Source organism: Ascaphus truei, chromosome 2 (genome assembly GCF_040206685.1).
Source record: "Ascaphus truei isolate aAscTru1 chromosome 2, aAscTru1.hap1, whole genome shotgun sequence".
Lineage (NCBI taxonomy): Eukaryota > Metazoa > Chordata > Amphibia > Anura > Ascaphidae > Ascaphus > Ascaphus truei.
Window position 1 is genome coordinate 7,981,354 of NC_134484.1, and position 14,129 is coordinate 7,995,482.

The window sequence follows — 14,129 nt, forward strand, 5'->3', positions numbered from 1 at the left end:
AAATGCACATACCTGTACAGTACATTATTTATAATTCAACAATGTGTGACATTGTGGGTAGGGGGTGAGTAATTCTGCAAACCTCTATACATATGCAATGTGTCAAGTGTCTTTTTTACCCTGAGGGTGAAATGAATTATTGGCCACTTGTCATAGCGGTGGTTTATTTATTTATATGCTATAGTCAGATTATACATTGTTAGAATTGACGCTGCCGCAGGCTGTTCAAAATTCAATGTATTCATGTTGGCCTGCTCTGAAATGGATATATCATCCTTTGTATAACCTTTTAGAGGCTGATCTTAGTGAGCATTTTATAACTCTATGAAGTTACCAAAAAGCAGATAAGCATCACTCACATAAACACATTTGGGTACCTGGGATAAGTCACTCCGCCCCAGCGGTCATCTAAGTATTGACAGCTAGTTGTAAAACTGCCTTGCGTCCTTTTCAGAAGACAGAGAACCTCAACTGTGAATTACTAGTACAGGAGTGGCCAACTCCAGTCCTCGGGTCAGGTCTTAAGTCTATCCCTGCTTCAGCACAGGTGGCTCAGTCATTGACTGTGGTCCTGATTGAGCCACCTGTGCTGAAGCAGGGATATCCTGAAAACTTGACCTCTTGGTGGCCCTTGAGGACTGGAGTTGGCCACTCCTGTACTAGTGTCACGGGGACTCCAGAAGAAGGTAGGACGTCGATGGCCGGAAAAGCAGGGAAGGCAAGGATTGTTGGAGTCACGGGCTGAGGTCGGTGGCAAGCAGGATTGGCGGGGTCAGAGGCAGGGTTCTGTGGCAGGCGGCAAGCAGGATTGTTGGGGTCACAGGCAGGGTTCAGTGGCAGGCAGCAGGCAAAGATCGTCGGGGTCCAGGCAGGGTTCGGCAACATGAAGGCAGGAACAGGGCAGGGGAGCAGGAAATGAGACCAGGGACTCACAAGCAGGAAACAAACAGGGACAAGTCAGAACACTAGAAAGGGCCTTTAATATGTACAGGACTAAACAGGAACAGAAGCAAATCAGGGCATGGCAGAAGGAGTCTGGACACAAAACAAAGGCAAGGGAGGAACAGGAAACTATAAAGGACAGAAGACAGCACCAACAAGATGAGACAGACAGACAGAGGAAACCCAGAACAAACAGAAACAGCAGCACACCCGGTGGACAGATAAGGAACAGAAGGGGAGAGGAAGAATTAGGAATACATGCCAGGGCCATTTCCGGACAACTACAGTAGGAGCTTAAAAGAACATACTAACCCCTCAAAAGTCAACCCCCTCTCTGCTAGAGCAGGGCATATTACTTTTTGTTGGTTAATCCCTTGGTTTCTATACTGCACTACACATGGCTATATCGTGATACCTTGAAAATGAGCAGGCTGCATACCCAAGCAATTGTGAGTATAACATTACATTCCCCCCATCTAATGTTTCCTTCTGCAGTTCTGGCTGCAATTCCTCCCCACCTCTATTTTATCGCAGGACAGTAATCCAAAATTGTAGATGTGTTCCTAACATTGGCAAACACAAGGCCACGTGGATGTGCAGGGGTTAGTGGATTTGGTGGATGCAGCCCTTGTGAAGAGTAAAGTGTTTAGGCGTGGTTTGCTATTCAGGCAAAGTTCACATTGCATCTACTGGAGCTTCTCCGGGAGTGAGTTTCCCTCAGCAAAGATCCATTCATACATCACCTCCTAATTTAGTTCTCTCTGTGCACTGTCTACTTTTTTGTCTTAATTGCAGTTTTTCTTTTGCTTCACACCCCTCTAGAGCAGTGCTTCTCAAACCTCTCTCCAGGGTCCTGACTCAGGTGGGATTTTAGAGTTTAGACAGAGCAACCAACCAATCTGTTCATTGGCATGTAAGGTATATTCCTGTTTCACATGCAACATGTTATTTATAAAATCCTGGTTTGACCAGTGGTCCCTAAGCAAGGGTTTTAGATCAACTGCACTAGAGGTGGGCCAATCAGATGCTGTTTCTTGGTTGGCTGGTCTATACAGAGCCAGACTATTCCCAATTAAATATTATTCTTGAACATTTCTGTCCACATTTTTATGACCCAGAATGGTAAGGCAAGGGATCCCTTAACGACCTTCTTATGATTGGACACCGTTAAGCAGAGTCTGGTACGGGTGATCCCCAGGAGAGGTGTCGCTGTTTCTGGCGAGTACGCACCTGAGAGTAGTGTACACATGACATATCTATCAGGATTGTGTCTCAGTATGCCAGATCTATCAGGACTGTATTCTCAGTATGTCCCTGTTTGGCTTGAACTGTATAACTGTTATTTCTGGTTGCTTTTAATTGTACTCCTGAGACATGCAGTTCAACCCAGCAGTAGAATCCTTGTACATTGAATTGGTTGACCTGTGTTTGGAAAGTGTTGGAGAGCGTTAGGGAAGAGTAGTGGGAGTTAATAAGTAACATTTACAGATGGGGGTTTTGGGCTATCTAAATGGTGCTCATCATCACTTACTAAATGTAAACCTTTGTGTCTAAAATCCCTAGATGTATTTTTGTATCCATTGCTATTGTATTTATTAGGATATATTACCAGGATAGATACATTGTGATATAGTCATTGAGTTTTGATATGTCCTAGGAATGCACAGGGAAAGTTAAGTTATTTGCCCAAGATGACACACAGAGCAAAAGGGCAGGAATTGAATCCACAAACCTGTATAATTAAGACCCTCACTTTATCCACTCCACAATTCCTCCTCCCCTAATAATGTGTAATGTCTTCCGTTTCTGCATGCTCATTCTCAGGTGTGTTGTGGGGTACGGGAGGTATTGCAATACCCCTATAAAGGTGCATCAGAAACTCACTGTTATAAATTCATAGGGAAACAGAATACCTTCATTATCATGTATAACATTTTAGGAAGCTTGGTCATTATATCTGACCATGACAATACCACACCTAACTCAGTGTCTTTTCACGCACCCGCTTCTTTTCTCTTTTCCTGTTATACTTCCTAAATGTTTCTATCAATAAGCTACAGATAAGACAGAAACACTGTTGTGTTTAATAGTTTTAAGAAGGGAAAACACATGGTGACTATTTGTGGTGACATGGTACTAATGTAATCTTTAATGCAGGTTTTGATAAAGCAGACTACAATAAGGGTAACCTGGATGTAAGGACATGGCAACGCATACAGAATCTTCTTTTATTGCAAGGCAATAGATTGCTGAACCCTATGGCAGTGTAGGGGTTAAAAAATACTCTGGGGAATTTGGACCTCCCTGAGTAGCATGGCAGTAGTCCTAAACTGGGAGACCTCCTGGCTTGCCCTTCACAAACATGGTCATTGGGAAACGGCTTCCTGTAAAATGGTCTTTCCCTATTACTGACGGCTTGTTGGCAGGAAGCTGCTCGGCTGCCATTTTTGACTATTCCTCTAACCTCTCTAGTTTGGAAATTCTTTGCACTGTGAATTTTACCCAACACCCAAACCAAAAGAACAAGTGGAGCAGGCTGAAGCTGTAGGGGCTTGTTAGTTTGTCAGTACCTGGCTCAGTTGATGAGCCGAATAAGGTCGTTCGTGAGGGTATAACGATTACCGTTCCAATGGAAAGAAGTGGGAGGACCACTGTCGGGGCCTGAAGTGTATTCAAAACCAGGGCTCAGCTCAAAAGCCAGAGATGATTTCACTAGCCCCACGCTACCGTATTTCTCAGGGGCTGGGTGATAAACCCGTCCGTTTTCTGGTAACATCACGAGCTTCTCTGGCTCAAATTTCACGGCCAGTTTCTCTCCTCCTCCGCAGTAGGACAGGAGCTGGTTTCCTGAACCCCCGTCAGGAAGGAGGTGAGTGAAGACGATCGGGCGGTCGTCACAGCGGATGAAGTTCCGCTCTCTGCCGCAAGGGGAGACGTAAGGAAAGTCCTCGTATCGGCCGGTTTCGTTTCGCCTCACTTGTTTGAAGAAAAACACTAGAAACTGCTTATCTGTGAAAAGAAGAAAAAAAAACACGACATTGTGGTACAGTGTCCATCACCGAATGTTATTAGATGAAATATTATAACCATACGCTTTATGTAATATAGAAAACTGTTCGTTTCTTTCATAAACAGAAGACCTACTGCAGCTTTAAGATCTTTAATTCCATGGGGAAAGTGTTCAGCGGTCCGACGAGGTCACAGTAGATTTGTAAAGGGTTTTGCAGCTCTCAGAAGGTTGAAAACCACTGATCTGTAGGACTAACGACCTGATTCAATATTGCCAAAAGCGGCAGTCACAGAAAACCCCCAGTGACTGTTCTGTCGGCCCCAGCTTCGCACAATGTTGAATCAGGAGGTGTATGCCGTTGTTTGATTCTACTGATGTTTTAAAGGGGCATTCATGATACGGCTTGTTGTTTTTCATATTGCCTTTATAAATCATTCTGTTTTCTAAGTCTCGCAGTGCTCGTGTTGTGCGTAAAACTGATGTAATGAGAGAGATTCTTAGTCATCATTGTACAAATGCCTTTATGACTCAACCCTAAGCATTGCAGCTTTGGAGGTACTTTCAAGTCTTACAGACAATAAAACTTCACAATGTTTTCAAAGATAAAAACACGTTTATACTATTGGTAACTTGTTTAATTAATACTCGGTCTGCATTTCACCTCTCTGATGCAGGTGGAAGCACACTGAGGAGCATTATACCACACTATTGAGCTTACTCAATCAAGTTCAATGCTGTTTATTCGGTGTTGCCGCTCAGAAAATGCTCTTGAAGTCATGCCCCTATAAGCGAACAGCTTAGTACATGTGTTTTGCAGGTGTTCTGTATTTAATAATAAGCAGCACTGAATGGTGTATAAGCTGTCCAGGAGCATACAATACATACACTGGTGAGAATGCAAGTTACGTCTGGACAACACGATCCACAATCCAATGCATGTTTATTTTCCCAAGATTTATTCACCATACTGTACACACAGTCTGTCTTCACCTCTAGTTTATATCCAGCTCATTGATTTATAAATTGTTTTATTCCTAAAAATTAAGCCAAAACAGAACTAAAGATTATTACTTGTTGAGCTGTGGGAGGGGAGGGGGGGGAACTTGTTTAGCTGGGGGGATAAGGGGAGGGGGGGGAGTTTGAGTGTGGTACTGTACCTACTGGTTTCATTTTGGCCCGGAAGTCCAACTGTCCGGAGCCACCCTTAACCATTGGACCCAAGACAGTTAGCCCAGCATTCCCCTCCCCCCTGGTGTTGGCCATGTCTATACCTCAGTCAGATAAATGTATAACAAACGCACATCAGATACATGTATCACTTATGCACGTACACCAGATACACATAGGGTTGCCAGGTGTCCAGTATTGAAATCAACTGTCCTGTATTTGGACACTGGCCAGTACAAAATTAGAGGTGATACTGGACATGTATGTGTATACCGGTATTACCTCTCTGGACAAAGTGACCTAATTGGCTTGGGGGGGCCACGGGATCTCCCCGAGCAGGGATAGAGCAGGGCTGTTGCTAGGGGGCTGGGCAGCTGCCTCCATCCTGATTGGCTGCTACTGGGTAACAAGCTCCCAGCACTCCCCCTCTTTACCCCTCACAACAGGTTCTCAGCACTCTCCTTTTTCCCCACTCAACAAGCTCTCGGCACTCCCCCACTCAACAAGCTCTCAGCACTCCCCCTCTTCCCCACTCAACAAGCTCTCAGCACTCCCCCTCTTCCCCACTCAACAAGTTCTCAGCACTCCCCATTAACAAAATAACCCTTACTCATGAGAATACTAACATTGAAGTATTTTACTATGTATTTTGTCACATTGGATGTATCATTGGAAAATGTTTGCCTTGTAGTGAAAGGAACAATATATACACATATTTCTCTTATTTATGCCAGTATGTTATTGCACAGACCTACAGATCCCATTATGCCGCATTCATTTAACCCTTTGGACACTTTCACATATTTCACCAAGTTTAGTCCACAGGACAATGAGAAATAATACACATTTAGTGCAGGTACCTGCTATATTGGAGTTTACCTTCACGGGGTTTGCCGGTTTGAATAATTTTTTGATGCAACTAAATATCTCCTTTGTTATTAGACTTAGGATCAAAATGTAGAAATCTCCCTAATAAATTGCAAGTTAACATGAGAGGAGGCCAGGAAGTGCATATTTGTTTTCCGTGACTGTAAGGCCAATCTTTTTAACCAGCAGCATACTACTAAAGAGGAGCGCAGGTTCGATGTATTTGCACTCCACTCCATGTCTACTGAACAAGCTCTCAGCACCCCCTCCCGCCCCATAAAAACCAGGGTGCAGACTTCTGCACCGAGTCCCAGGATTGCTGATGGTGGGGCTGTAATGTCACATGATAGACCCCTATTAGTTATGCTGGGAAGCTGATTCTCCGTGTCAGAGGCTTATTCATTTGAAAGGGTCTCCGAACTTTCCCCGACATGGAGAACCCACTTTACAGCATACTGCACAAGGGCCACAGAGTCAGAAAGGGAAGAGGCTCTAACAAACGCAGCATACTCTGCTACATTTGTTACTGTGAGTATGTAAATCTACTAACCATCAAATTAAGCATTATAACATACGAAACATGGTACAGAATGTATGCATGTCGTTATTTATATAGCGCCATTAATGTACATAGCGCTTCACAGTAGTAACACACGTGACAATCATATAAATAACAAATAACTACAAATAACAGATCATGGGAATAAGTGCTTCAGACATAAAAGTAACACTGTGGAAGAGGAGTTCCTGCTCCGAAGAGCTTACAATCTAATTGGTAGAAGTTACATACAGAGACAGTAGCAGGGCGTTCTGGTAAGTGCGTCTGCAGGGGGCCAAGCTTTATGTATCGTGTATACTGTATAGTATTAGCAACACTGCTACTCATATGCTTCTGTAAGCCAGTGTGTCTTAAGGTGGGTCTTAAAGGTGGATAGAGAGGGTGCTAGTCGGGTATTGAGGGGAAGGGCATTCCAGAGGTGCGGGTCAGTCAGTGAGAAAGGTTTAAGGCGGGAGAGGGCTTTAGATACAAAGGGAGTAGAGAGAAGACATCCTTGAGTGGAACGCAAGAGTCGGGATGGTGCATAGCGAGAATGTGTTACATGAGTCCTACAGTGTCCCACATATATTATATTAGGGATGCTAGCTCCCTGCATTGTCTGGTCGCCATTCTATTTTTACTTCACACGTCCCATTCCTGTCCTCCACCACCAGTGCCTATCTTCAAGTCCCAAGTTGTCCTCTTTGGTCAGAGGAAGCATCGTTTTCTTACTGTCCTCAGTATTCCCAGCCTGTGTCATTATGGAACTGAAGTATAGTCACTTTCCATAGAAATCCAGGACTACTCAGAACCAAAATGCATTGGGTCTTGTTAAACGGAGGGAAGAAGCCAAGGACTGTATTAAGATCGCATGATAACATGGAGTCAGGTTGGCAGTAGTGTTGCTAAGTAGGGATGCTCCTCTGGAGTAGAATATTGTGTGTGGGCTGTGTGAAGCACGTAGGCACAGTTCGAATTGCTTTTTCTCTATGCTGTCCTTTATTCAGTGAAGTGCTATTGTCATCGCCTTGCACTACATAACCTTCTGGTGTCTGCCGTCACAATGAATGCGTTTGTAGAATTGCTGAGCTGTTTGGGAGCCGTGTTCTCTGCTCCCCATTAATACAGTACACGGTTATATCTGTATTTAAGTGTAAGGGGAGTGTCAGCCGTGCAGAAAAGCATTACCAAAGTAATAAAGGAATGGAAAGCATATACTGTACCATATAGAAACCTTTCCTTTGAACGCCACATCTATAAACAGCAGCTATAAAAGTAGGTATGCACAGTGTACATCTGTCCGCTACACTTCTAATTCCTTCGTTGAGGGGTCTGTGTATATTTCAGGCCCCTTTTGCAGCAGAGGGGTTAACCCAGGGCTTCTGAAATCCAGACCTCAGGACCCCTCAACAGGTCGGCTTTTCAGGATATCCCTGCTTCCGCACAGGTGGCTCAATCAGTGGCTCAAAGACTGCACCCCCTGTGCTGAAGCAGGGATATCCAGAAAACCTGACCTGTTGGGGAGTTGGGTCTGGAGAACTGGAGTTCCCCCCTGGGTTAACACTGTGGAGTCATTAACACATGGACCGATGGAGAACTGAAATCTTAACCCAGTTGTAATAACAAATACGCCCAGCCCTTCCGTCTGGTATCTTCAAGGCTATCCGAGAAACACAATCTCGTTTGAATTCACAGGACATTTTGATTTCACATTGAAATTCCACTGCAAGTCACTTCCCTGTGAAATTATCAAGTCTGCTGCGACTCCATATATCTCAGGGGCTCTGGGAAATAGCGAGGACCATTGACTTTTGACTTGTAATTAATTCTTCCCCACTCCGAGCCTTTTCATTTATATTTGCTGACTACATGTCATGCATTTTGAGCAAACCTGTGAGCAGACGACAGTGCTCTCTGTATGTTATTAATATACTGTATAATGTGGTATATCTGGATTTCACTGACATTTTGGCATTTGGATTATGGATTCAATTTATAAGGTGCTAAAAAAAAGAATAATAGAAAAACGAAGGTGTTTAAAAGGCACAGTTAAAAAAAAAACAGAGAGAAAAATGTACATAAGCCCATTTCCCCAGATAATACAACATATTCCAGTAGAACTGAGTATCATAGATCTTCTCATATCAATGTTCCAACATATCACACCAGAGAATGAACCCCCCCCCCCCCACTACATCTGTACATACTCCTTATTTCAATTACAAATGTAATTACATTTTCAAAAATATAAAACATTGGAGGAATTCTTACATGATGTTCCAACTTTTCAATATAACAACACATTTGTAGAATATTGTTTATTAAAGCATCAAACTCTCCCTTTTTATATACAGAGGTACTGGAATTGACCCTTTCTATTTCCAGCTCCAACAAACTCTCATTGTCGAGATACTAGTGAAGTTACTGGTATTAGTCACTGGTTTTGAGCGAGGAGATTTAAATGCCATCCAATAGGAAACCAATAATGTTGGGTCTTCCTATTGGCCTATGGTTTAGAGACCATTTTGATTCCCCTGGAGGGAAATTTAAACTGGATAACTTCCCTGGTAAGTATCTTGAGAACCAATTGGGTCCTTGGAGCAGAAAATAGAGCGATCCAGGTCTAGGGTCCCCATGAGTCCTATCATTTAAAAAAAGGAGGAGGAATAGCGGAATTGCTCCTTTAGGATCTTATACTATATCCACCAACGGGGACGATGGAACGTTTTTGGCAGAAATTCCCTATTGACTTCAGTGGGTAACGTCGTATGAAAACAACCCGATGTGCCCGCTTTGGCAGATGTAGAAAAAGCTCCTTAACCTTTTTGGTGTCGGAATGCCCAAAGCACCATAGTACCATGGACACTCTAGCACTGGGTCGTGTGATCTCTTGTGATGTCACTCCAGGGCCATGTGATCACAATGTCAGGAACGGAGGGTCACCTCCATCATTCCAATAAAGCAGTGTTTCTCACCCTGGGTTCTGCGGTACACTGGAGACCCATGAGAGGATCAAAAAGGACCCAACAGCCAATCAGGAAGAGGTATCATGAGCCTGGGAGGCAAAGTCAAGCAGAGAAGGAAGCAGCACGGGCAGGAGAGTTGTGAGCAGAGGGAGGTGAGGTTTGTTGTCTGTCCTATGTGTATCTGTTCTGCTGCATGTGTGCAGCTGTTTGTACTGTTGTAGGGGTTCCTCGGCAACGGAGCATTATGAATAAGGACCGAGAGAGAAAAAAAAGATTGAGAACCATTGTAATAAAGCATGTAGCTTCCTGCTGACATGTCCATGCTGTTCTGGCAATGTCATAAGAGTTGTATAAGACTACGGCACTTTAAATACCAGTCACAAAAGGAGGGTGCACAATGACAGACAGGATACGAGGAGGGGGCACAATGACAGACAGGACACGAAGAGTGGGCTCAGTGACATACCGGACATACAGTATGAAGAGTGGGCTCAGTGACATACCGGACATACAGTATGAGGAGTGAGCTCAGTGACATACCGGACATATGAGGAGTGGACTCAGTGACATACCGGACATATGAGGAGTGGACTCAGTGACATACCGGACATATGATGAGTGGGCTCAGTGACATACTGGACATATGAGGAGTGGGCTCAGTGACATACCGGACATATGAGGAGTGGGCTCAGTGACATACTGGACATATGAGGAGTGGGCTCAGTGACATACCGGACATATGAGGAGTGGGCTCAGTGACATACTGGACATATGAGGAGTGGGCTCAGTGACATACCGGATATATGAGGAGTGGGCTCAGTGACATACTGGACATATGAGGAGTGGGCTCAGTGACTTACCGGACATATGGGGAGTGGGCTCAGTGACATACTGAACATATTGGGAGTGGGCTCAGTGACATACCGGACATATGAGGAGTGGGCTCAGTGACATACCGGACATATGGGGAGTGGGCTCAGTGACATACCGGACATATGAGGAGTGGGCTCAGTGACATACTGAACATATTGGGAGTGGGCTCAGTGACATACCGGACATATGGGGAGTGGGCTCAGTGACATACCGGACATATGGGGAGTGGGCTCAGTGACATACCGGACATACACTGGCGACACACTTTATTCGAGCTCGGCTAGTCCCACGAATTCGGGTATACCCGGGTGTATTGAGGTTTGTGACTGTTTTCTGCCCGAGTGCATTGAGGTATTTTCCAGGCAGGGATTGAAGCATTTTATTCCAGCTGGCTGCAATACTGCACAGTATATATATATACTGCATTACAATTCATGAATTTATGCCATCTGGTAGACACGCGAAGCATTGCAGCCTATTATATCCTAATCATTATCATTTAACAAATCAGCCGCCCATCAGCCAGGCATGAACCCAGGCTGGGAAGGCAAATGCAACGGGGCTTGTCAGAGGTGAGGAGCGGCGCATTCCAGGTATCTGCCAGGTACATACCGGGTATTTGCTCGAATAAAGTGTGTCGGTGCAGTATGAGGAGTGGGCTCAGTGACATACTGAACATATTGGGAGTGGGCTCAGTGACATACCGGACATATGGGGAGTGGGCTCAGTGACATACCGGACATATGGGGAGTGGGCTCAGTGACATACCGGACATATGAGGAGTGGGCTCAGTGACATACTGAACATATTGGGAGTGGGCTCAGTGACAGAATACAAAACAGGCTGCATGGTGACAGAAGGCAAAAGAAGAGGAAAGTACAGTGGCAAGAGAACAAAATAAAAGGATGCAACTCTGTATGTAAATAAAATAACGGCATATACACATACAGTAAATATGAAAAAACACGAGAGAATAGAAGAGCACGCCAGAAACGCCTGCATGGTGCAGTATCTTTAATACAATGGTTAAAAAAAGGACAACAACACACTTGCAGTATATCAAAATATTCTAGGCATATTTCCCCTGGCGAAGCAAGCGAGGCACGTGTGAAATGCGTAGGATGGAGCGACACTGCAGGAGGCGGAGGCTAAGCTCGGGCTCCCCGTGTGATATCACCCCCTGAATTTCCTCCCCACGCAGCGGCTGTAGCCATTGGAGCGCTCGGGAGAGTTCAGGCAGAGAGGACACAAACGGAGGAAAACAGAGACTAATGAGAAGATACTGGAAGCCCATGCAGCCCTCTCAGATGTGCCTAGAATATTTGGATATACTGCAAGTGTGTTTTTGTTATGTTTTCATAATCATTGTATTAAACACACTTCCCCATGGAGGCGTTCTAGTTTCTCATATCTTTCTTTACTTTTGTAAGTGCTTGGGGAATGCACTTGAGGAGGAAGCACCCAGTTTCTAGCTGAGATTACAGACTGGTCTCGGGAGCACAGTCCCGAGGCTTCCGCTCTCCTCCCCATGCTGCCGGGTGCCATCCGCCTTCCAGGGTTTGCCGGCCGGCCGCAGCACACTGCATGCTGCCGGACTTCATAGCTTCACCCAGGGCGGGGACCTGACGGGAGGGGGTAACCAGGCTCTCTAATAAAGGTCAAGCCCGTTTTGGTTACCCCTGATTCGTGTATAAGGTTCCCAGAGAGTCAGCTCTTGGAACCAGTAACAGTATCACTGTGTTATACTGTATGTAATAAAAGCATTTTTTGTGTTTTTCCCTTTCCATGCATGCACTCAAGCAGGGATTGCTGGGGTATGAATTTCAAGGGGGGGTTTTGCAGAGGAACCATTGACAGAATTTGCCTAGAAGGTTGGGGTCCGGAGTTGTCGGTTCCCCTATAAATGTACCCGGGTTTTATTCCTGATTCTCGGATACATGTAGGCACATTGTCCCGGCAATATCCCCCTGTAAGAGATGTGTGCAGAGGTACCCAATGGAAACTGGTTTTAAGGTGAAATTAAATAAGGCTTTATTGCGCCTGTTGCTTTAAACACAGCAAACATGTGAAAATCCACAAAACAGAATCTGCTCCACATTGGAGTATATTTACACTTGTAGTCCAGCGATTCACCAGCCCAAATCATAGAGACATTTATATATATGCAAGACATGCAGATGAGCATACAGTTGTATTTACATTTGTGTATATATATATATATATATATATATATATATATATATATATATATATATATATAGACAGACATAGATAATCAGTCTTATAAGAAAAGTCTTATCTGTCTCGTAGTTGTAGGGGGAAGGCTTCTCTCTTTCCTGGGTTGCTGCCTTCTCCTCAGGTTATCTCAGCGTTCAGGTGTAGAAGTCTTGTGAGCTCCAGAGATCTGTGATCCCTCTGTCAGTCTCATCTGTGAGACTCAGGAACCTCTGCTCTGTCTGTTTCCTTGGTCAGCCCAGTTGTGGACTAAGGAATCTCTCTTCCTGTCTCAAAGGCAGGCTTTTCTAATCAACCTCTAATCAGCCAGGTGGTGTTGGTTAATTGACTACCAGCAGTTAACCACCACACTGCTGGATTAGAGACACATTTTTGAAGAGGGACAAATCCCCTCTTACATACCTCCCCTGTTTGTGGGAAGCTCGGGCTTGCCACGGCCAAAGCCCATCCTTCCACTCTCATTCGAGATATCTCAGTGACTTGAATGAGAGTGGATGGAGGAGGAGAATCCTCAGTCCCACTGGGATTGGAGCCCTTCCTCCAGTTTAGTAGTGTCTCCTCTAGAAGGTGCTTGAGATCAGCAGTCCTCAGTTGCTCAAGGAGAACCTTTTCCAAGTCCAGTGTTTCTACTGACCACATGGTCATGAGCTTTCCCCTGTGTCGGGTGCTCCTCTTTTTGTAGGCAGACTGTATGGCGACAGTCGCAGAGCATATATGGATATTGCTTTCTTTTGCCATCTTTCCCATATACTCCACTTTAGCACCAAATGTCCACTTCATGGTATCACAAGAGCGCCCAAGAACAGCCCCCTGAGCCCTCAGTTCTTGAAGCTGTCTTCCTGCACTTTTCCCATTCAATGTAGTTGCCAGTTCAGTTTCTTTGGGATTGAGTTGCGATTCCAGCTCCATTTCCAGAGAACGTCCTATCTTTTCAGCTTCCTCAGCTAAGGATTCTTCTGGCTCAAACTTCGTAATCTTGTTTTGAATCTTGTTTAATGCCCTCACGGGCATTAGTTACTGTGGGATACCGATGCTTGGGCAGAGCCAATACCTTTTTCCGTATTGGAGGCATCTGTAAGTTACTGGTCTGCAGACTCTCACTCTGTTTCTTGAGTGTATCCTGCCATTCTCCTTTCAGGGTCTTTATTTCTTCCCTGTGCTTTGTCTGAGCTTGCTTCCACCTAACATTAATTATTTTTTCAAGCTCGTGCAGCTTTTCATTCTTTCCATTGACGTAGTCTGTCAACTCAGAATTTTCTTTTTTTAATCTTAAATTTTCTCTTTTTTCAGTTTCTGTACTATTCAGGGCCTCATTGTAGGTCAGCCTTCCATTTTCGCACCTCTGTTTGGAGACTGTCTCCTGGCATGAAGAGATGGGAAATGAATCCCCAATAGGTGCTTCCAATAGCCATGATAACAGTATCAATATAGCTAAAAAGTCCAGGGAATAGTATATCTTCTATGCGATAGAACATGCATTGTATAGGCATGAAAGCTCACAATATAGCCATGATATGGGACTCCAAAATTA

At 44.6% G+C, this 14,129-nt stretch overlaps 1 protein-coding gene across 1 annotated transcript in view; it reads right to left on the minus strand.

Annotated features, from left to right (window-relative positions):
* Positions 1-961: 961 nt before the first annotated feature.
* Positions 962-14,129, minus strand: part of C2H8orf82 (chromosome 2 C8orf82 homolog) — a 61,423-nt gene continuing 48,255 nt past the window's right edge. Inside the window, exon 3 of the mRNA XM_075581232.1 lies at positions 962-3,951. Within this exon, the coding sequence (XP_075437347.1) occupies positions 3,518-3,951 (434 nt within the window). The 3' untranslated portion in view covers positions 962-3,517. The remainder of the gene's footprint in view (positions 3,952-14,129) is intronic.